Source organism: Neodiprion fabricii, chromosome 6 (assembly GCF_021155785.1).
Source record: "Neodiprion fabricii isolate iyNeoFabr1 chromosome 6, iyNeoFabr1.1, whole genome shotgun sequence".
Taxonomy (NCBI): domain Eukaryota; kingdom Metazoa; phylum Arthropoda; class Insecta; order Hymenoptera; family Diprionidae; genus Neodiprion; species Neodiprion fabricii.
The window spans coordinates 5683664-5707649 of NC_060244.1; the positions used below are offsets into that span (position 1 = coordinate 5683664).

Genomic DNA, 23986 nt, shown 5'->3' on the forward strand with positions numbered 1-23986 from the left:
GGGAAGGAATGTACAATTTTACTTATCGATCCTACACTGTTAGAAAATTCACGATTTCAATAAAAGTCCACATCGATTAGTGTGAAATTAAACATCGTCGGTGTAAATCGTTCGATTCTTGACACCAAGTGGTCTTAAAATCAACACTAAAAGAGTGTGGACTTCTGTAAAAAAAAATTTAACAGTGTACGGGCGTACGGGACAAAGAACTGCTGAAGTGAAATTATGCGCGATGAAATTTTGCGAAGTTTTTTGAATCGTCAAGTTTTTGCAGGGGGTAAAATCTCCTGACGAGAAGCAGAGGCGGCGGATATTTTACGGCCGAGATAAATCTTCCATCGTGTTTTGGCATGTTGCTCCGACATAATTTCAGCTTTTTCAAGAATTTGCCTCTCTTGTCATCTTTGCGTTGGTTTGCCGAAACCTTTGATACACATGTTATACATACATCTACATCTACCCGTGCTTGAATTGCTCTGGAATTTTTTCCGTAAGTTAATCCTGGCAAATTCCCGGCCACTTCTTCACTTGCAAATACTTTGTGCAAAGTTGAGCGATAATTCGGCGTCCAATTAACGATCTTTCGTACGAAAATGTCAGCGAGCAATTGCGCGTCGATAAAGGCTGTTGAAATTAATAATACAACGGCTGATCATCTGCGCAGAAGACTTGGAATCGCCGCTGAAAAAAAGCTCTATGATTCACGAGGGGGTTTTTACTCTTGCACTCTGTATTTATTATACGCATAACGACTTCTATCGGAAGCACCGTTACGAGCTTCCGATTCCAACTCTTTGAAAGCTGAATTGAAATCAAACAACACCCCAATCAAACAAGGGCTCTCCGATCACAGTCCTTTATACGTTCCGAACGGACGGACCTAATTACACGTGTACATATGCCCACCGGAAATCTGGCACAGTCCCGGTTGTATCAGATCTTGGTTAATGGATTGCCACTGTTCGGTCCGCGTTTTTGCCGCCTATATTGCATCGCGCGAAAAATGGACCGAAAATACAAGGGGAAAAAATTTCGTAGGGGTTTCATTTCGTTGCGCGGTTAGACGATCGTTGTTATTCCAATTGGAAAAGTTTCTCAGATGCAAATTTTAACCAACGGAAACTCGGGAAATTTCCCACCCGATGACGTCAACTACCGTTCAATTATCAAAGCAACCGTCAGCCTTCGCTTTTTGCCTCGACGAAGGTCGCCAATTTCAGGGGTTTCAAGGGAGCTTAACGAAAACAAACGAGGCTTGTCAAAGTGAGAACACCCAGACGGATGTGGGACTCTTCGGGGTTACAAGCCCCTGTGGAATTCGCGGGGGATCAATTTGGACAACCCTATTTTACTTCGATAGTGGGATACTGCAGTGGCGATTTTTTTGGCAAATCGTTCTTCAAATATGGCGCAGAAATATAATTCATGGTTCTTTTTCAACTTTGCTTGAAAAATTTCATAGATAGTTATCGTGAAGTTATTAATCGATGATAATTCAGCAATAAGTTTACATACCAAGGAACAATATTATTATCAATGCTTTATAGGTGGTCAATATTTTACAAACGGAAATCGTGGGACTTCAACGAACCGTTTCAGGGCAGATTCTTCATCGAATGCTTGATATCTCGGTCAATTTTTATCCGCATTGGTGGAGTCATGACTACGGAATTCGGTGTACAAAATTGATCCCGAACTGTACACACACGTGTTCCGCATCAGGATCGCGCCTAAATCTGCCGGAGAATGATCGCTAGGTTTATTATGTTAGGATCTCATCTCGCAAATGGGTCAATCCACTCGATAGGCAGGTAGATAGAGATTGGCAAACGGAAAGTTACCCAATCTGTTAACTCAGCATCTCAAGTTTCACTTGTTAACACAGCGAAAACATATCTAGAATCATCGTACACGAGGGACAAAATTTCGCTATTAACTTTTCCGGTTAAGACAGCAAACCTATAACAGATATGCGGAATTCGAGATGACGGTTTGTAGACCGAGTCTCGTCGAGAGTTGTTTTTTGTTTTCAATCCGATGCGTATTTTTCAACACACCTACCCATACGCTCTATATTCCCGTCCCCCATATACGCGACCGTAAATCATACGTATAAAAGTCTTGGGCGGTGATCGAGGGTGTGTGTATATGTATAATATCCCGTATAGCGGCTGAACAGACTCGTAATAACGAATTGCCGTGTCCGATAAATAATTCAAGCAGCTATATATCCGCGTTTCGATCCTTCGCTATATATATATATATATATATGCGGACTATACCTTAGCTTCGTTCTCCCTGTTTTGCAAATAACACTATCCCTGTTTTACGCTCCACGTGTGCAGATTTTGCGGTTGAAACTCAGCTGCCACTCGTTCGAATACTTCGAGATACCGTTGTCGGTAATTTAAATTTAGCAAGCACCTGCAAGCTTTGATGTTGAAAGAATTTCATCGTAGATCTCCCGAAGATGTTTATAGCCGATTGTGGTAATCGCTTTTCCCAAACATCGTCGTGCAAAGAGAGAAACGAGTGTTTAAAGTTTAAAACCATCTCGAATCGACATCGCGCTCATTTAGCCAAATTCCATCCCTTGTCTAGTCTCAGTTCGACACTGTTACAGAATTCAGAAGCACAAGCATCGCTTGGCGCTTAAGCAGGCACTTGGCTACTCGTACAACGAGCCCGTAAAAGCCGGTGGTCGAAGGGTGGGCCGGAGCACGATCATCGATGATGATGAATAGACGAGGGAGTGGCCGAATACCATCGATAGTGAGGGGGTCAATTATATCGGAGTCAAGTCCGAGCCCATAAACCCGGCGTACAACCACATTCCTTTTCTTTTCTTTGCCAATTTTTTCTTCTCTTCCATTTTCTTTTACCCTCCTGCAGAATCAAACTTTTTCAACATACCAATTGCGGTAATTTAGTTCTTGCACTGTCTCGCCTATCGCCGAATGCGCCACGCTATTGTTGCAGGACTTCTCCGTAGCAAAGAGAGAGAGATAGAGAGAGAGAGAGAAAGAAAAAAAAATTAAAAACAATATCGATTCTCAGATAAAAATAACAACCTCTAATTGATTTCGTCGAAAGTTAAATTTGTCCCAGAATATGCCGGTTGCTTCGATGCTAATATCAGTAGTAACGATCGCGATTCTTTACTTTTTCATGTTAAATATTTAATAGAAGCATTGCAATTCAATCCGTCTGTTACTTCTTCCACCGTATCACTTTGTTTTGCAAGTGATCGATTAGCTCGACTTCGTCGGCTGCCACCGTAACCAGAGGTCAGAAATTCTATAGAAACTTTAATTAATTTAACCGGCACACGGTGCGAGATAATGTACGTTCGACGCAAAGTCGTACAAGTTTCGTCGACATTGGAGCTGCTATGCGGATGGACGCGGTTCGGAGTTTGCTTCGGTAAACAGCGTGCAGTGTTGCGAAATTAGGCGAAGCGGAGGTCTTACTCTAATTGCGTCATTCGTCACTCCGAGGTCTTCGACTGTCGTCAATACAGCGGATCGCTTCGCGGTTTCTTTCACCCCGGTAAATCGATGCCGCAATCAAAAATTTTTAACGGATGCGAAGGTCGAGAATAAGATATTCCGCCACTTTTCCATGCCAGGTAACGCCGGATTGAAAAGACAGCCCAGTTTTTCTTCAGACTAGGTCGCTACGTTCCAACGCGTATCCCCGGTTCGCGTATTTCGCGTCGAACGCTGCAATCGAAACTTTCGAATATTTGGCTCAGTGCCAAGACGCGTAGATTATACGGTATACACATTTCGGTGAGCAGCACATGGGAATTGGTTCGCGTAAATATGGTTCTTTGTAGACGGACAGGAGAGGAAAGAGTCGTTTATAATCTCGGGAGATTATTTTGTCCCCGGGTCTCTTTATCATTTCGCTCGACAACGCCTGTCGTCTGTCCCAGTTCATATTCGTTTTCAATTTTCATCTCGAGTTCATTTCACCGACCCATGAAAGAATCCTCTCGAATGCGATGCAAATTAGAGTTGCTCCGATCGAGTCCTTAACGGTACGCTTTCCTCTTCAACAGTGTTACGAAATCCTGAAAGACGCCTGCACAAATCTGAAGGGTAAACCACAGCCGAGTGGAAAGCCGTTTACTCCCGTGCACACGTTCGTTTTCAATCCAAAGTCGATCACGATGGGTCAGCTCTACGGCGAATACGACATCAACACCCACGAATGGTACGTATTTCAATACCTCAACTCGTGATAGGCCAACCTTCTGTCTGGCATTCGAACCAGTCACTGTATATCGTGCCATGAACAAAGTGAAACACCAGGAATTCACGAGCTACTCTGCCGGTGGTTCGATGTCGGACAAATACCCCGTGCATACCTCGTGTCAAAGGTCGAATGTGGGTCGCTACCACGACCGCGAAACTTTACTATGAATCGAATGAGTCCGGTTTAATCAGATGGCGAATGTTGCCCTGATGCGCGCCGGCTTCCGGGACCTTGACAGGATTGGTTCCACGGACTAGGGCTTACACGTTGAACACTGCACAGTGGCACAACTACCTTTTGCGAACGAACCCTCGTCTCCCCGGTGACATTCAACTTGGAGACGCGAAGACGCGGAGGACATTAAAGACAATACTACGGGTGGCTGGTGGCATGCCGAGCTATTTTCTCGCTGGAATTCTGTGGGGATACGTTTAATGACGAGGAACGGGGGGAGTGGAGGCGGTAGATAAGAGAAATCGGCAAAAAAATCGCATATCGTGCGGAAGTATCCGCTGTTACGTTAGAGGGTGAAATCTAATCGCTCACATCGACGATCCCCGGTCGTTTTTATTTCACTTACAATTGCGCCGTCCTCTGCCTCTTCGATTCAGGACTGACGGTATCCTGTCGAACATGATACGAGCCGGGACGACGGCTGCAGATGAAGACAAACGATGGTACGTATTTGATGGGCCGGTCGACGCTGTGTGGATAGAGAACTTGAACACGGTACTTGACGACAACAAAAAGCTCTGTCTGACTTCCGGGGAGATTATGAAACTCGTGCCAACCCAGACGATGATGTTCGAGGTCGCCGATCTGCGCGTCGCGTCACCAGCTACCGTGTCCAGGTAACGAATTCGATCCGTAAGGATAACTCGGAGCGTTTTAACAAGTGCGAGGAATTATATCTTTTCGCTTAACAGGTGCGGAATGGTTTATCTCGAGCCAGGAGTCGTCGGTCTTCAACCGTTCATCGATTGCTGGATCAGAGCTCTGCCGGAGGCGAGTATTTCCCGTTATCTGAAAATGTTTTTCGATTTGAGTACAGTCAAAAGCTGAGCTGCCTGAATTTTCCATTTGAAAAAGAGACGGTTCGTTTTACTGGTAGATAAGGCGTTGACGAGGTGAAAATTCCGCGGCGAGATGTCGAAAAGAATACGCGTAATCTTCAAGTAGCTACACGATCTTTACTGCTCGTTTTTTTTTATACCGTTGTTATCGTACTGCGAGAACGTTTACGAAAAATTCTTGTACAGATGATGCATTCTTTGTCCTTTGAAATCTTTGTATTATAAAAATACGGCGTTGTATCTCGACTCATTTAGTACGCGCCAAAGTTTTCTTTCCTTTCGAACGAGCTTTTCGTTGTACCGCGTGCAGATCTGTACATTATTGAGTTGAGAAAATAGGTTTGAGAATGTAACGAACATTCTACATTTCTTGAAGAATGGAAAATCACTTTCTAATACCGCTCTGTGCTGGTTCTGCACGACAAAACTTGTCCTGTCAATGCTAGTTTTTACGTCATTAATTATTTTCTACTTTTTTTTTTCATTTACGACAGAACATGCAGAGCTTTGCCGAGACACTGTCGAATCTTTCCTACTACTTTATTTTCCCTGGATTGAAACTCCTGCGGCAACAGCTTCACGAAATCATCGAAACCGTGGACAGCGCGATGGTCACGTCGTATTTTAACCTTCTCCAATATCGTATCGGACCCATGGCAGGTCGAGATGGAAAAGCGCCACCGTCCCTTGTCTTCCAAAGACTGATACGTGAGTTTGTACAGCTGGTGCCGAGGACTCGAAAATATTTCCAGTATCTCTGACACGGGGTTGAAAATCATACGTCTCACGTTTTTTTGCTTAACTCGCTCGATTTCACTGGCGAAAAGGACAGCGCACCGATATTTAGTCAAAATATTACTCTCGTTTGATCGACGTTTAAAGAATTTTTCAGTCATCGTATTCCGGGCGTGTGCTATCGGTAGAAATATCGCGTTACAGCACAAAAGTTGCTCTTGGTTATGCAATCGTTCCACAGCCCATGAAATAATTGATCTAATTTTTGGCGTCTTACAATTAGTTATAACGAGAAATGCCTGTATTAACTAGCCAAATTGAATTATGATGGGCACTCCGATTCCTCCCTGAATAATTAGTAATAAATTTAATGAAATTCCGCCAAAAACCCTTGTACATACCTAATGGCAAGTTCGGCCAAAACTCGTCTCGACTTTCGAAAACTTTACGAAACCTTGAAGCCGCTAATCGTTGACGATATTTGTATCGATAAGGCAAAATTCACCTTGAAAAATAGAACCGCTTCACCTACCGTTAAGTGTCGCGAAAGGTTAAATTACACGGCATTGAAATTTTTATGCGGTTCGTGATAAAGGTGGGAATAAATCTACACAGTGCACGTTTTCCGTGGAGTAAATCTGTACCCTTTCTCTCCGTTATTATATTTAGCAAAACTCATCTCGCCCTGGGTCGCTTTTTCTGTGGTCTGGAGTCTCGGGGCGACATGCGACCATAAAGGACGTCGCATCTTTAATGATTGGATGCGAAGAATGCAGAAGGACGGAAAGCACGACATGCAGTTCCCCGCCGAAGGGATGGTTTACGACTACAGGCGAGTGCCGGCTACGTCCGACTTTAAAAATTCCTTCCTTCTCTTTGTTTTCGCAATTGGTTTGCTGGACATACAGCACTCGACTCCGTTCTTCGCCCGCGTACAATAATTTGATTAATCGTTACGCCGAAATTGGCTCCCACGCGTATTTCAACATTTCTACAATTGTCCGTCAGTCCCGATCAGTTGTTATAAACAACAATGACTCAGGATTGATTCGGCGCTGCGGATGATGGGTGATTGATTTCGTGATGTTCGCGCTAAAAGTTTAATCTAAAAATGAAAATCGGTCGTTTTAAAAAGCGGGTCATCACACAAGGGAATCTGGACTAGTTGCCTGAAGCAATGACCAAAATTTCACCGCAGCGGGCGATGTTAATAATGTTTGCTGAGTAAATTTACTTGTCAAATATCGGGAGCTGTGCATTGTAAATGTAGGTAAATGCACAAAGGAACAACGTATACCAGTGGTTTTGCAAAGTTACGGTTTCGCACCGCCTGCTGTAGATATATACACAATGGAATACACGGAGATTTAACATACCATTCGCCGTTACAATGTCTACATTCCATGGATTCGCGTACCTGTAACTACATTCCATCGTTATTGTGCGTTCGAGCTTTCCCACCGCACAATATGCCTTCATCTCCTTTTCCTTCTTCTCATGTTTCTCCCGCAGAATCACGAAGGTTATTCCGTTTGTTTTTCTCTTATAAATCTTTTTCACACTTAACATCAAGGCTTCACGACGGTGGGTTCACGGATCCGATAACTGGTACCGAGCCCGTTGCGCCAACGTGGGTGAAATGGCTCGACGATATTCCCTCGATAAAAATCACATCCGATACAAAATTCGAAGGTGGGTAATTCGAATCGTAGAATCAAATCGCTGAGGAATTACCTCGGAATCAACGATCTTTGCTCTTCCGTTTCAGACATGGAGGTGCCGACTATCGACAACGTGCGAAACGCGGCGCTCGTCGGGTACCTTCTCGTCAACGACAATCACATACTCTGCGTCGGGCCCACCGGAAGTGGAAAGACCCTCACTGTGTCGAACAAGTTAGCTCGAAACATGCCAAAGAAATACATCTGCGATTTCATTACCTTTTCCGCCCGCACATCGGCCAATCAGACCCAAGTAAGCATGTCGGAGTCTGAGGGGATAAGTTCGCACAGTGTCCCCTGACCCTTGAGACCCTCCATCAATTCGCGATTAACTTTTGTCGAAGGACCTGATCGACTCGAAGTTGGAAAAACGACGAAAAGGTGTCTACGGCCCTCCCATACTTAAGAAGCAAGTTTTTTTTATAGACGACCTCAATATGCCCACTCTGGAGATATACGGCGCCCAACCACCTATCGAACTGATTCGGCAGTTCATGGATTTCAGCGGTTAGTTGATTTTTTATTCGACTAAATTCTCTTCCTTCCCGTCGCGCGATATGTGCGAGAAAACCTCACTTCTCCGTCGATGAAACGAACGATTGGTCGAAATGATTATCGCGTTGAAAGCTCGAGAGCCTATAATATTTACATCAAATCCGTCGACGCTTGCTCTCGTAATTACCGCATTATACAATCTGTCAAATACGTTTTGAAACGAAATTCTTACGAAAAACAGCTATTCAAGATATTGTGTCAGTTTTTATTTTTCTTCCATCAAACTTGAAAGAGACGATAAGTCGATCGGTTGTGGGCGGTAAACGTCTTTCAGACATTTCTTCTAAAGTAAAAATCTCGAGGTTTTTGATCTTTAGAAAAATGAATTACAACTGCGGATGTAAGGGAAAGTCAGTTAATCGTTAAAAAAAGATGTAGAAAAAAAAAGAAGAAAAATACTATACTCTATTTTCTTTCTTGAAAAGTATCCCGTTCCTGTATTTCGTTTTCAACGCGACCTTGTCCGATTAGACATCAGACTTCGCATCCATATTTTTTCTACCATCCGAACATTAGCATCAGCGTAGCTGCTATTACGGTTCTGAACGTCTGTCAGAGGAGAAAAAGTTTGTCAAAAAATAAAGGGGAAAAAAGATATCTCGTGGCGCAAAAAATGGTCCGCTTAAAGACAACGAAGAGGATAAAGATGATGGGGCGGGAAAAAAATTTGGAAATCAACGGACAATGAAGGGACTGTCTTCATTACTCGTGCATGAAGCGCCGATGCCGGAGTGGTAATCAGGCACAAATGGATGAGGGTATAGGAATGACGAGACGCGAATTTTGAGCATCAGGTTCAGTCCAGGTCACGATTAAGGTCGCTGCACTTTATCGCCGACAGATCGTCCCACGTCAACGTATCGAGAGGAAGGTGAAGAAGGAGGAATGGCCGTAAAGGAGGTGGTGGAAACTTATTATACGTCAATGTGGAAGGTACAAGGACTTCAGTATCGGTGTCCAGTGTTTTTCAGCCATATTTTATAGCCTCGAATCGCTCAATTCTCTGTTATTCACCGCCTCTCTCTGGAAATTCCCGCCTCCGCATCAACGATTCACCCGTTGAGATCCTGTAATATAAATATAGAATAAAACGCTGCGAATTTTTTTCCCCGAGTTTTGAAATCATCCAATTAATTTCACCGCGTTGGATCAGGTTTTGAATAAAGCGTACAGACCGGACGGAAAGTACGATAATTTAACCGATTTTTCGCCTACCGATGCATCGAGCCGCGGTCTTTCATTGTCCGCGAAACATACGTCTGCGGTTCAAAGTCCACAGAATCATATACCATTCGAAAATTCCTACGCTCTCTCTCTCTCTCTCCCTCTCTCTTTTTCTCTCTCCGTGAATATTGGAACACTCGTCGACGTCCAATTATTTTCCCCGGGGTCCGACTCGCCGCCTGCACCGGGTTATTTCCGCGACCTCGTTTTCTCTGATCATGAAAATAACAGGGGGTCACGCCCGCCTCCAGCAATAGAAAAAAATCAATCAGCGCATCTCGCTTTGACATTATTACCATCGCCTGTGTTATTATTAGACACGCACTTGCAACTGCAGTGCTTCGTTGCAGCGGGAGAGAAAATTGCCGAGTCTTTGGTTAAGGGAATTAATGTGCAGGGCTGATCTAATCGTTCGCGAAATTCAATCAACCTCGGTTCTGGGTCGTGGCATTCCAGTGCGTTACGTCCTGTCAGAGATAAGGCAGGATCGAAAGGAAACAGTCCAGACAATTAAATCGGAAGTTTTGCCCGAAAACGCAAATGAAAAACGCATTTAATCAATCACTCATTACCGAAATTTGGTCCCTATCTTTGTCCTCGATCTGACAGCGAGATCAAGTTACTCTCGAGCGATGTGCCGGTCAGTTTGTAAGATGATCTCGGAGTTCCTTAAAGACGCACTAAAAGGTCTTGAATAACGTCGCTGCTCGAGCATCGCTGGCCATTTTAAGACAAACCGGAGTAACTATTTACAACAATTTTTTATTTTTTTTTTGTTTTCCACAAGGTTTGCACGGACCGATTCAATTCCCCCGCTAGTGCTGAGGTTCCTGATTTAAAATCGATTAATCCCGCGTGGCTGTAACTCCATTTCCTTCCCGCGAGTATCGGATTTTTGCTCCGCTAATAATTTGCTCATAGTTTAGACGGCGAGCAATCAAACTCGCGACAGAGATAAACGGCGCGTTTGAATGTACCTCGGGATGTGAAATTTTGAGTACCGCAGGAGAAATGATGAATATTCCGCTGGATCTGAAAGCAGCCAGAAGTCACAAGATTTTCCTCTTAGCCTCCGGTATTGACATTCATATATTCAAAAATGCGACCCCGCAGGATTTGCCCTTGAATAGATTTGCCGGAGGGTGAATTTCTTCGATGCAGTAAAGGGTCAATGACTCAGCGATAATATGTAATTGCATGAGAAGTCGGCGTAAGCTTACGAAGCTGGAGACAGTTGCGATGAGGATTTGTCTGGAGGTTTTTTTTCACCTTCTACGAGTCTTTCTGGTAATTGGAACGCGAGTGATTTCAGACATGCTGGAAAACAGAAAGATTCTACGTCAACGTTTGGGGAGAAAATCTTCGATACAAGTCTCTTGAAAAATCTCTGCAAACGATATTCCAATTTCACTACAAGAAACTCTACTCTTCACTCAAGAAGCTTGAGTTTCGTGTTCTTCTAAGCTTATAACAGGGAAATTGTTCCATCAGACCATCGCTCTTGAAGTCGAAATTTATGGCTCAACTCTTGTTTCTGGTGCTTAAGACGGCAATATTCCCCCACATTTCTTTATAAGTCGTAACTCTACGCTTATAAGCATCGACCGCCGACAAAATGGTGTTTAATAAATTTTTTTCTTCAGAGGCGTTGTACGTAAGGTACATTTTGTCTCAAAACAAGAAAATAGATCATGGAACGAGATCGAATAACTGCGAAGCTTGGTAGAGGGACGCAGGATTAATTCCCGCTGGTAATCTTTTCGTGATTCTCTTGGTCGAGTATAATTCAGCAGGTAATCCGGGCCAATAAGGAACAGTTCGATTTTCTCAAAAGTAGCACCCGCTTGTCAAGTTAAATTAGGAGCAACTAACACCGACGCGAATTAGATTTTTAACGCGTTCAGTCTCAGCGAACTCTGAAAGAGCGGAAGTTCGGTAATGCGAATGTTCAGTGATGCTCTGTTACAAGAAAATTAAATTTATCACGCAGCAAAGCAGATCTCTGAAAGGGAGAGACATTCGCACAAGGAATTGTTCGTCGGAAACAGACGGCAGAACTGGGTTGCTCTTTGTGCGGCTGAACAAGATTCCGTGCTAATTTACTACTCCTCTATAGATGCAAGTGAAAATTTAATTTCCTCGGAAGCATATCGGCTGGTCTCAGGACGAGAGAAGTGACGTAATCATGCCCTATGCGCCAAAAGACCATTTTTTTCTTTCCTTACTCCCGACGCAGATAATTGTCGCCTCTCGCTAAACACGAGGGTAAAACAATAAGTCTCGGACGACGTCGTACGTTATTGCCGATTTACCACAAAGTCCATCGATTGCGATGGTACGAACACATCGACGTTATAATGTGCAAGGCGTATGTTACTGCAGGGTGGTATGATCGAACGGAAATTGGCCAGTTCCACCTGATTTACGACTGCAACTTCGTGGCGGCCATGGGACCTCCAGGTGGCGGACGTAACCCGGTGACGACGCGTCTGACCCGCCACCTTCACCACATCGCCTTCACAGAAATGGAGGACGATGTCAAGGTAAAGTTGTAGGAAAGCCCCGCGAGGTACGTAAACGCCTCGTTTCCACCCCCGATTACCGTCGCGGTATATTCCTCTGCCTAGGTGTGTCGGTTTCATGGAATTATCCGCGTCGTTTCCACCGGCTGTAACAGCAGCGGGGTGCTTTAGGTCTGGAATGAAGACAAGGATTTTCCCCCGGGGAAAGAAGTTCCTCACGTATCGCGGCCTAGACCGAGGCCCGATCTCGCTCCTTCGTCCTTGCAGCTTTCTGTTTGCTTCTGGTAGTTAACTCCCACGCAATTAGCCCTCGTAACTCACCCCGTAACTATCAGTAATTTTACATCCTTTCGAGCTCCGAGCCGGAGGGTGCTTCTCGTGTAAACGACGTAATCGTCTATTCGCTGCACTCCCGCTGTTCTCCTTGTACCGATGCTCCTGCTATTTTCCCCCCTCTTAGCACTTTCATTCCGCGACGCCATCCTGCAGTGGAAAAGTCCGCTCACCTCAGTAATTGCACACTTCCAAGTAACCGTGCATCCGGTGGAGGCATGGCTGCTGTGTACAATGGCCGTAGGTTCAATATTCAACAGCTCCGAGTATCGCCTTTAGGATTACATGTATTCTTTCGTTTCCTTTCTCCTGTTGTGTTTTGGTCCAGTTGTTGAAAGTCGTGATTGGCTGCAGAGTCGATAAGAAGAATTGATAATTCCGTAGACCCTTGGTGACTAATAACACATTTTTCCATTCATCTAGAAAAACATTTTTGGCACGATTCTAAATTCTTGGCTCGTAAGGACGGAGGATCTGCAAGAACTGTTGGATGTTACGGTGACCGCGACTCTCCATGTATATAATATTATCATATCTGAGCTGCTTCCCACACCCGACAAGTCTCACTATACCTTCAACCTCAGGGATTTGAGCAAAGTGTTTCAAGGAATTTTGATGGCCAACCCGGATAAGATGCTGGTAAGCGATTTATTGCTAGAAACCAGTCAAGAGGGAGTTTCGCGAGCTTAAGTTTTATTGCTCGTAGTTAAATTTTCAACGTCTCCTTGATTTCTTATCGCAACGTGAATTTTAAACTTTTTGCCGAGCGAGGTACGTGGAATAATGTAGATTTATCAAATTTTTTTTCTCTCGTTTCACAAGCTACGAACATTACCAGCTCTCTCGATAACGTTATATCTGTTTGTGCAGGAGATATAATCTGTCGAGAAATTATCAGCAACAAAGTGCGATAAATGTTCTGTTCAAGTAGAAAGCAAAAAGAAAAATGTCAAACGTATCTTTCAAATGGATTGATAAATTGGTCGAACTTTAGTCAAAACCCGTGCAAGAGATCACTTGTCACAGAGGTTATTGTAGATGAAATTTATCCTTTCACTTTGTCACGACGAACTGAAGTTTCTTTCCGGGGGCGGAAGAAGAAACTTTTTTTTTCGATGAAAAATAACTTGTACGTTCGGATCTGCCGGTTTTACTTTCGGCTTTAAGCACTGTTCAGCGTAAACTTTAGTGTCGAATGTATAATACAGTAATTTGGTAATTAAATTTCTTAGGTATAATGACGCACTCCGTTCCTGATCTTTCCTCACTGGAATTTCATTAAAATCTGAGGTAATTTCGTGTTCATTATAATTGTTTCATCAGAGAGTGGAAGAATTTATGACGCTGTGGTATCACGAGAATATTCGAGTCTTCAGCGATCGGCTGGTGAACGACACAGATCGAGCCTGGTTTGACAACCTGCTCAGACAGATACTGGAGAAGCGGTTTAACTGTGATACGGATAAAGTTATCGGCAATGGAATTTTACTGTACGGAGATTTCATAGATTCCTTCGGCCAGTACGTCAAAGTAACCAGCATGGCTAAGGTAAAGCACAAACGATTTCGGCGTTATCAAATCGAAACCATAAAAAGCTATGGAAATATCCACGTCACTCGCCACTCGGTATCGCAAGTTTCGTAATTTTCTTACCGCTAGCTGGAACAAGTTCTTTTGAACACTCTCGAGGAGTTCAACATAGCAACGACATCGCCGATGAAGTTGGTTTTCTTCGAGGATGCAATGGGGCACATCTGTCGAATAGCGCGTATCCTGCGCCAGCCAAGGGGAAACGCTCTGCTACTGGGAATGGGTGGCTCAGGTTCCTTCCTTTTCCCCGTTGAACGTATCCAGTCTTTTTCTCATCGATTATTCTCTTTACGGTGAAACGTTTTTTCCCCCAGGTCGCGCGAGCCTTACGAAACTGTCCTCGTTTATAATGGAGTACGACTGTTTTCAAATCGAACTCAGCAAGGCCTACGGCAACAACGAATGGCGGGAGGACATCAAGACTATGATGCTGAAGGCCGGGACGAAACGACATACCATAGTTTTCCTGTTCTCGGATAGTCAAGTTAGTATCGCGACTCGTCGAACGAAGGAAAAAGGAAAAAGTGGAGCGGCCGTCTTCTATTCGTCATTCATCCTGCTTCCATTTCTTTATACTCCATTCGAGTCCCCGCGTCTCGGTGGATATCATTGATCACTGAACGGAGTGGTCTCACGGTGGCAAATAGATTTTTTCGTAATAGAATAGTCCCGAAGACGTATCGCGATCGTTTTTCTCCCATACAACGTTGCATTTCTCATTCGACTCCGTTTAACACGCGACTATAAGAATGCCGGAATGCTCTTGCTAGAATGGAATTTTTTGCCAACTAGATAAAGAACGACTCCTTCCTCGAGGACTTGAATAACATACTGAACTCCGGTGACATTCCAAATATCTACGCGCCGGAGGAACTAGATATAATATACCAAGTTATGCGCGTCCCGACCCAGGAGGCAGGCTTACCTTTGACCAAGAGCAACCTTTTCTCAGCATATCTCAAGACCGTTCGCAGTAATCTTCATACCGTAGTCACTATGAGGTACGCTTTAAGCCGGGTACTTCCTCCTTCCGTCTTGTCGAATTTCTCGTTGTCTGGCAATGTTTGCTGAAATTTCCTTACTAATCCCCCAGTCCACTCGGTGAAATATTTCGGGCTCGATTGAGGCAGTTCCCGGCCCTAGTCAACTGCTGCACCATCGACTGGTTCAGCGCCTGGCCTTCGACGGCGCTTGAGGTGGGTTATTGCGTCAACTCCAAGGGCTCAGAAGCTTACCCGACAGTCGTCTCACTGTATATCCTGAGCCCAGCTCTGTGAATATAACGAGCAAAGCACCGTGATTGTAACACCTGCGTCATCTTGTCCGATTTATGTTACTTAACCACGGCATCGATCATTCGCAGAGCGTAGCGCTGCAGTACCTTAGCGAAATCGACGACACCAGCATCTCGGGAAGCGCGCTTCCGTACATCGTGAAGACATGCCAATTCATGCATTCCAGTGTCATACAGGCCAGTGCTGACTTCTTGCAGGTGAGCGAATCGTATTCGATGATCCATTGGAATCTTGTAAAATGTTTCTCCTTCTATACGTTCACGTTTAGGAATTATCTCGGCACAACTACGTGACGCCCACTTCGTACTTGGAGTTACTATCGAGCTACACAGTCCTGGTTAAGCAAAAGAAGGAAGACCTCTTCACGCGGGTGAATCGTCTGTCATTGGGTGATTGGACTCTTTTAGCTTCATCAATGTCAATTATCGTAAATCCTACAGTACGGCTTGTCTTTTCCTTCTTCACCATACTTTTTGCAGTTATCAAACATCTGTCCTCTGCCAAATTATCGTCTCAGACGTTTAATAATATATAGGTAGGAGGGGTGAACGGTCTTGAGAGTCTGGCGGCGCCTTGAATCACCTTCGTTTATCAAATTAGGCGTTAAACACCCATAGATCGGGTCCAAGTATGTCCCCGTTCCGCTGTAATTTCATTCATTTTCTGCCGACGGACAGTTTTCCATTAATTTTGACATCACCGATTTTCACCCCATCAAACGAGACAGATATATAAATTCCAGACTAGTCTGCTTGTCTCGTGTCTGCGGATCGGGACAATCGGTGTATCTGCGTCGGTGGATGAGAGAGGAGGCACACCCGCTAACGTCGTCGTCAGTCGTTTAACGCTAAAAGTCTTGGCTGGATTCCAGAACGTGGATCAAATACGAGCCTAACGTCATCTCATTGACCCTTTTAGACGACGAAAGGAGGGAAAAGTGCTCCCCCCCTCTTGCTAGCCTCCGACGATGCGACGGAACGCGACCACCCGTGCCCGTCAGGTCTTTGACGAACAGCTGGATTCTTCGGGACATTTAGAAGACACCGACAGAAGCCGCGTTAACAAATGAAAGTGAAATATTAAATCACGGCCGTCTTTTAGGGCTTTTGGTGCTGACCAAATCACGACGACCAGAAAACGACGAACGTTGCGTAACTCGGTCATGGTCCATTCGAGTGTGTCAAACCTTTTAAGAAAAGGGAGACTAGGGCACCGGTTTGTTTGGACTTAGTATTTCTGTCTCGACTTAGGTTTCATTGTCATTTCTCTATTCTTGACCAGCAACGATTTATCCTCGCTACGAGATCTCCACTCTTTCCCAATACATAATAATTTGCGGTGCGATTTGTTTGGATTAAGGCTTCCGAGTCCCTCGCGTGTAAGTCGTCGAAGCTTTTCACTTTGAAACCGGTGGCACTTGCCAGTCGGTATTTTTCATCGTAGAAAAGGCTGCCTTTCCTCATTCCTAAAAATGTTGGGTTTTCAAGTTCACCGCCTACGCGGAAATTCTGGCAATCGATTATGCGGCGCGGAGTGATTTTTCATAAATCCAAATCGATCCTGTGTAACACGCGGTTTCAACATCTACGTTTTCTGTCAACAATACGTCCGATTTACGCGTTCATCTTTTGGCGCGAAGTGTTTCTGTAAATTCCCTTACACTATCTTGTTGGCTCAAATGAGTTGCGCTGAGAGACGTAGTTCTATCGATTATTCTCACACCCGGTATACCGCACGTGCCTTGATTGTATACAATATCTCGTCAGGCCCTGTATTCCCCGTTCAAAGCTTGCGGAATCAGTGGCACGCAGACCCTGCTCTACAACCGACTTGATAAACGTGTCCCTTGGAAAATTCACTTGTACCGCTCTCCGTCATAATCAATCAGCATAGATTTGCGTTCACTCCATCTATGATAATCTCACCCCTACAGGCTTTGCTTGCCTGCCTATGTATTTGGAGAGCTTTAATTGTCCGTGTTTTCTTAGTCGTTCCGGTTTCCCTCGGCGCTAAGCTCATTTAATCTGATCGCCCTTTTCCGCTCTCAGGACTTGACAAGTTGGCGTCGACCCAAGTCGAGGTGCAGGAAATGCAAACGATCCTCACTGGGATGAAGCCTGAACTCGAAAAAGCCAGCGCCGCGACTGCCGCAATGATAAAAAGGATAACCGCAGATACGGTTAAGTGCGGGGACAACCCAAATCGGATTTCGCCGATCAAGTAATCCCGAGCTTACACTTATCTTGGTATCCATTACAGATTGAGGCGGAGAAAACGAAGCTTTTGGCCTTAGAGCAGGAAAAAGAAGCATCCCGCGTCAAGGAGAAATGCGAGGCGATCAAGGAAGAGGCCGAGACCGATCTGAGTGAGACTTCCTCAGTTTTTTATCTGACAACGAAATACTTCACTTTAAATTTTGGCCGAGCCCTTGGAATTTTACAGCCTGGTGCTATTTCTTGTACAGAATAGATATGCGGGATAACGGTTTTACCGTATATTTTTAGGCGAAGCTAGACCGATGCTCGAGGAGGCCGAGGCGAGCTTAAAAGCCTTGAACAAGGGGGACATAACGGAAGTGAAAGCCATGAAGCGACCGCCGGTGGGCGTGGTCCTGGTCATCGAGGCGATCTGCATAATAAAGGACGTCAAACCGCTCAAAGTTTGTTCGGGCGCTCGATAATCTAGCTTGGATGTATCCGCTATCCCCGTAAAAAATTTCAATGATAACAGTGAAAGATTTTTTCATAAATTTTCAAAGCTACCCGGAAAAATGCCCGGTGAAAAGGTAATGGACTATTGGACGCCGGGTATTCAGATGCTCGCCGACGCTGGGCACTTCTTAAACTCCCTTGCGAACTTCAACAAGGAGGACATAACCGCGGATATGATAAAAAAGCTCCAACCGTACGTTGAAAATCCAGCTTTCGAACCGCAGCAGGTGATCCAGGTCTCCCGAGCTTGTCACTCCCTCTGTCTATGGGTCCATGCCATGTACAATTACTACTTCGTCAACTTGAAAGTCGCCCCGAAGATGGAGGCGCTCGCTCGGGCCGACGAAGCCCTCGGCGAGACTAAGAAGACGTTGGCAGCCGCTATGGAGAAGCTAAGAGAGGTTGAAGAGGGCATTGAGAACCTACAGCAGTTGCTCAAGGTCGCCGATGACAAGAAGGCCGTCCTCGAGAACGAGAAACAGATATGCGAGGATAGGATGCTCCGAGCTGTTCGCCTCGTTGCCGGTCTCGGCGACGAACAAAAACGCTGGATCTCAACCGTCGCGAGCATAAAGATTGCCCTTCGGAATGTAACCGGCGACATACTTCTGTCCGCCGGTAAGCCGTGAACCGATAGCTGCAAAATTAAAAAGCACAAGCGATGACGGATTGCGCTTTTATTTGTCAGGCGCTGTGGCGTATTTGACACCATTCACCGACACTTATCGAGAGCGGCTTCTGGGCTTGTGGTACTCGGTGCTAGGTGAGGGTGTTCCTCACACAGACGGATGCACGCCTGTAACTACGCTCGGAAATCCTGTCGAGATTCGGAAGTGGCAGATCGATGGACTCCCCCGCGACGCTTTCTCAGTGGAGAACGCGGTGTTGGTTATGAATTCTAAACGCTGGCCACTTTTCATCGATCCCCAGGGTCAGGCAAACAAATGGATAAGGAACATGGTGAGAGTAACGATTAAGATTTTTTTTTCCAGGAAGGAATGCAGGTGGACGATTACTTCAAAATTTTTATTATTTTGTTTTCGACTCACCGTAGGGAAAAATCGGCTTGTCTGTGGTGAAGATGAGCGACATGGATCTCATACGGGTTTTGGAAGGGTGTGTTCGATTCGGAAAGAGCTGCTTGATAGAGAATGTCGGAACGTCGTTGGAGGCGGCGTTAGATCCGATCCTGAAGAATGCGTTGTTCAAGCAGGGGGGGCAAATGGTCGTCAAGTTGGGTGACAGCGTCATTCCGTACAACAGTGATTTCCGGCTTTACATGACGACGAAATTGACGAATCCCCATTATACCCCGGAAGTTGCGATCAAGGTGCTACTAGTCAACTTTACTCTTACTGCCAGGTGAATCGGTGGAACGTTTGATATTGAGTTTGCGGAACTCGCCGTGATTTGAAATCGATTGAGAATTTCTCTTCACACAGCGGTCTGTCGGATCAGATGCTTGCTCTTGTGGCGATGCAGGAACGACCTGATCTCGAGGAGGCACGAGGCGCTCTCGTTATTGCCAGTGCGGAGATGAAGCAGGATTTGAAGGAAATCGAAGACCGCATACTTTATCGACTCTCGATTTCTGAAGGCTCTGCCGTTGATGACAACGACCTCATCGTTACGCTGGAGGCGTCCAAGATCAAAAGTGAGGAGATAAAGGTCGATCTTCCCTCTTCCTTTGTCGTTTGTTTATTCCATCTTACCATGCCACGTCTTCAATGTAAAAGCGAAAAAGGCTTTACGCCTATTGGCTAACTTTGACGCGATCTTCAAAGAGAAATTCACCGACTTGTTAAACCAAAAGTTTGCAAAAAGCGTTCCTTTACCCATCCCTTTCTTTTCTTCTTTTTCATACCGAATAGGAGAAAGTCGAGAAAGCTGAGATAACTCAGGCAGAAATAGACACCACCAGGAGCATGTACATTCCGGTCGCCAATCGTGCTCGTATTTTGTTCTTCTGTCTGTCTGACTTGCAGTACGTCGACAACATGTATCAGTATTCACTCGAGTGGTTCGTAAACATATTCATCGCGAGCATGACAGCTACGGATATAAGCAGTTAGTCGCATAGTAGATAGTTAACAGGATATTTAACGCGTATTGAAATATCGCACCCTTAAAGAGTCTGTCGATTCTAGGTGACATCCAGGTGCGAATTTCGACCATCAATATCCATTTCACTTTCAATTTGTTCTCCAACGTTTGCCGAAGCCTCTTCGAGAAACACAAACTGCACTTTGCATTCCTGGTATGCGTGAGGCTCAAAATAGATCAGAATCTCATCGACCCAACCGAGTGGAGATTCTTGCTCTCTGGCGGTACGCCGTCGCAGGTTGGTACCGAAAAGCGTAATTGAAAACACTCGAAACGCTGGAACATGTTTGATTCGAAATAAAGACTTTTCGAGTCAATATCTTGATAGCATCGGTTGTTTCCAGCTGTTGCCAAATCCATCGCCAGACTGGATATCGCCACGTTGTTGGAGGGAAATCCAATCGTTGCAAACACTGCCCAAGTTCAACAACTTCGTAGATTCGTTCGTGGAATTGATGCCACAATTCAAGACCGTATTCGACGCTCAGGAGCCGCAGACGTGAGTGGCATGCCCAAGTCCCCGGACTAAATCACTAAGATTTTGAATTGCTTCGTGCCTTCCCGCAGGGTTCCGTTTCCCCAGCCGTGGAGAGACTCCCTTGACGACTTCCAGAAAATGCTGGTTCTGAAATGCCTGCGACCAGGAAAGCTCACCAACGCCATGCAAATGTACATTGCGAAGTTCCTCGGCGCCCGCTTCGTTGAGCCCCAGACTACCGAGGTCTCCGCCATGTACCAGGACTCTGAGCCGACGATACCGCTAATTTTCGTCCTTTCAACCGGTACCGACCCGGCTGCGGATCTCTACAAATTCGCGGACAGATTGAAAATGGGGAAAAAGTTGTACTCGATATCACTCGGTCAGGGCCAAGGGCCCAGGGCGGAGTTGATGCTGAAGCAGTCAACCGAAGTTGGGAACTGGCTCTTCTTTCAAGTGAGACGCGGATGGCCTCATTGTACAATTCCTTTGACCAATTCGTGCTCTGAATTATTCGATACAGAATTGCCACCTCGCGCCCAGCTGGATGCCCAGACTCGAGACCCTCGTGGACGAGCTTTCTCCCGAGAGTACGCATCGTGACTTTCGATTATGGCTCACTTCCTTGCCCTGCGCTCATTTTCCAGTCAGCATTCTGCAGAACTGTAGCAAAATCACCGTCGAACCACCCCGAGGCGTCAAGGTTGTAACTCATTGCTGATTCATTGATGATTCCAGAGCAATCGTTGGATTGATTTTAGGCGAACATGCTGCGCGCCTACCTCACTCAAGTCATGGAACTGGAAGATCACCTCAACCTTGAAGAATCGAAGATACCCGACTTCAAGTACATGCTGTTCGCGCTCTGCATGTTTCACGGCACTCTCCTCGAGAGACGGAAATTCGGTCCTCTGGGCTTCAACATCCCCTACGAGTTCACAAACGGAGATCTCACCATCTGTATATCCCAGCTCCGCATGTTCCTCGCCGAGTATTCGGACCTGCCGTTCAAGGTATCAATCGGCTAGCCTGATTTCACTCGATGATGTCGTCATTTCCCGATCGCGTTCCGTTTTAGGTGCTCACTTACACCGCCGGCCACATCAATTACGGGGGCAGAATAACGGACGACTGGGATCGGCGATGCGTGTTGACCATTCTGGAGGATTATTACAGGAAAGAAGTTGCCTCGCCGACTTACGAGTTCGACGCCAAGGGCTTTTATCATCAGGTAGGTGGATCGGGGTTGGGCGATGCGCTATTAGATCATTGTTCCAACTCATCCACCTTCGTTTCCGTAGCTTCCAGGCGACACCCCGTTTGCCGATTACGTAACGTACATAAAAACTTTCCCCCTAAACGACGATCCGTCCCTGTTCGGGCTCCACGAAAACGCGGACATCAGCTACGCCCAGGCGGAGACTTTCGCGTGTCTCGATACTCTCCTGGCACTCCAGCCGAAAGAAGTGGGTGGCTCCGCAGCGAGCAGCACGGAGGACGTTTCCTCCAAACGAGCTAGGGATATTTTGGAAGAGCTTCCCCCCCTCTTTAACCTCCACGATTTTTATGAAAAGTATAATGATGCCTCTGCGCTGTACGGTTTTGGTATAAAGAAATCGCGCTTTTCAAACAGCTGACGTTTATTCAGGTATCCGGTCCTCTACGAGGAGTCTCTTAACACCGTTCTCTACCAAGAAGCGAAACGGTACAACGGTCTACTGCAGGAGTTAATCGTGTCCTTGAACGACCTTCTCAAAGCGCTCAGAGGACTCGTCGTGATGTCGGAAAGGTTGGAAACCATGTCGGGTAGCCTCTTCAACAATAAGGTGCCAAAGATCTGGGCGGATAAGGGTTACCCATCCCTCAAGCCTCTCGGTACGCACCTCACTCGCCCTATTTGTGACTGTTCTTTTACCCATGTGAAAACCTTAAATTTGCCAAAGGTGCCTGGGTCATCGATCTAAAAGAGAGGATAAAGTTCATCATGGAATGGTACAACGGGGGAATTCCCTCAGCTTTTTGGATATCTGGGTTTTACTTTCCTCAGGCATTCCTGACTGGAACCCTGCAGAATTTTGCTCGCAGATACGCTATCTCCATCGACGCGATCGACTTCGGCTTTGTGGTGCGTTTTTCTCTACCTTTCCCTTGACAGCAGCACTTTTTATCGTTTGCGCGCCTTTTCACAATAGCGGTCCTAGATCTAGGATAACAGTAACGCGGTCTATTCATCTATTTACTTCCCTACATTCATTACGTCCAAAGGTCCTGTCCAGTAAACCGAAACAAAAACCAAAAGACGGATGCGCCATTTACGGACTATTCCTCGAAGGCTGTCGATGGGGTGGTACAGCCCTAGCGGAATCATTACCCAAGGAACTTTATACCGGTACTGTTGTCACATTTCGACCTGTAATTTTTTAATCTCATCAATATCAACAGTCCATGAGCATAACTGTTAAGCAATGACTACCAATCATCATTCACGATTATATCTGTTGCTCTTACTTTTGTCTTGCGATTCTTCCGCACTCTAGATATGCCCACGATAATGCTGATCCCCGAGGAAAATCACCAACACCCTGATCGAGGAGTCTACGATTGTCCAGTCTATAAAACTATGACTCGAGCTGGGACCCTGAGTACCACAGGACATTCGACTAACTTCGTACTATCCATAGAAGTGCCTAGCCTAAGGCCTCAAGCTCACTGGATAAAACGAGGAGTCGCCCTGCTCTGCGCACTCGACTATTGAGGGTGGAAATCCTCCATCACTCCTATCGCTTAAGAGTTTCAGTTGAGTGAAAAAACTTTCCACTCAGATTCTTTGTCGGGTGTTACTTTTGTTCTCAAGTTTCTGTACACCCCGAAAATAGGATTAAAAGACTCTCGTACCATTAGCGTAACTCAATAAAACTCGTATTTAAAACTGAAATTTTGCCTACCGGTAAATATTCAGCCACTTGTAACGCAGACAACAATTTCCCGGCAAAGAACAAACGCCTCCAAACGCCTCAACATTTCGCTGTTATGTAACGATTCCATCGTTCCTCGTTACTTTAGGCACACAATACCCGGTGCTTCTACGCTTTATGTGTTTACCCCGAAGAACCGAAATCCGGAGCAGCTTATTCAGCGTGAAATTCTCGCGCCTCGGCTGAAGTTTGGTTCATATTTGGCTGTTTCGCACAAGAAGTTCAGTGATACACGTATACACAGCCTTATTAGAATTCGGTACAACCGCGGTGTTACGTTGCTCGCGTCGTTACCAATTACAATTAAGCTACCAGGGATCGGGATAGTTGTTAAGATCGTGTAGGCGTAGATATCACGACGCTTCTCGGTGCGTATCAGCAGCCAAGAAAAATCGATGGGAAAACTTCGAC

General features: G+C 45.5%; 1 protein-coding gene across 1 annotated transcript in view; it reads left to right on the forward strand.

The window, feature by feature from the left end:
* LOC124184816 (dynein axonemal heavy chain 1-like) overlaps window positions 1-23473 on the forward strand; it is a 67115-nt gene extending 43642 nt beyond the window's left edge. The window contains exons 23-58 of the mRNA XM_046574920.1: window positions 4064-4218; window positions 4872-5111; window positions 5187-5265; window positions 5828-6041; window positions 6738-6900; window positions 7642-7760; window positions 7837-8042; window positions 8134-8296; window positions 11951-12111; window positions 12847-13062; window positions 13747-13971; window positions 14083-14245; window positions 14328-14497; window positions 14806-15014; window positions 15107-15209; window positions 15320-15505; window positions 15577-15697; window positions 17357-17487; window positions 17568-17673; window positions 17813-17967; window positions 18067-18637; window positions 18708-18979; window positions 19074-19381; window positions 19462-19687; window positions 19891-20086; window positions 20167-20360; window positions 20467-20621; window positions 20690-21056; window positions 21124-21303; window positions 21362-21613; window positions 21679-21831; window positions 21902-22173; window positions 22249-22475; window positions 22544-22725; window positions 22866-22989; window positions 23138-23473. Of these exons, the coding sequence (XP_046430876.1) occupies window positions 4064-4218; window positions 4872-5111; window positions 5187-5265; window positions 5828-6041; window positions 6738-6900; window positions 7642-7760; window positions 7837-8042; window positions 8134-8296; window positions 11951-12111; window positions 12847-13062; window positions 13747-13971; window positions 14083-14245; window positions 14328-14497; window positions 14806-15014; window positions 15107-15209; window positions 15320-15505; window positions 15577-15697; window positions 17357-17487; window positions 17568-17673; window positions 17813-17967; window positions 18067-18637; window positions 18708-18979; window positions 19074-19381; window positions 19462-19687; window positions 19891-20086; window positions 20167-20360; window positions 20467-20621; window positions 20690-21056; window positions 21124-21303; window positions 21362-21613; window positions 21679-21831; window positions 21902-22173; window positions 22249-22475; window positions 22544-22725; window positions 22866-22989; window positions 23138-23355 (7182 nt within the window). The 3' untranslated portion in view covers window positions 23356-23473. The remainder of the gene's footprint in view (window positions 1-4063; window positions 4219-4871; window positions 5112-5186; window positions 5266-5827; window positions 6042-6737; window positions 6901-7641; window positions 7761-7836; window positions 8043-8133; window positions 8297-11950; window positions 12112-12846; window positions 13063-13746; window positions 13972-14082; window positions 14246-14327; window positions 14498-14805; window positions 15015-15106; window positions 15210-15319; window positions 15506-15576; window positions 15698-17356; window positions 17488-17567; window positions 17674-17812; window positions 17968-18066; window positions 18638-18707; window positions 18980-19073; window positions 19382-19461; window positions 19688-19890; window positions 20087-20166; window positions 20361-20466; window positions 20622-20689; window positions 21057-21123; window positions 21304-21361; window positions 21614-21678; window positions 21832-21901; window positions 22174-22248; window positions 22476-22543; window positions 22726-22865; window positions 22990-23137) is intronic.
* The last annotated feature ends 513 nt before the right edge of the window (window positions 23474-23986 follow it).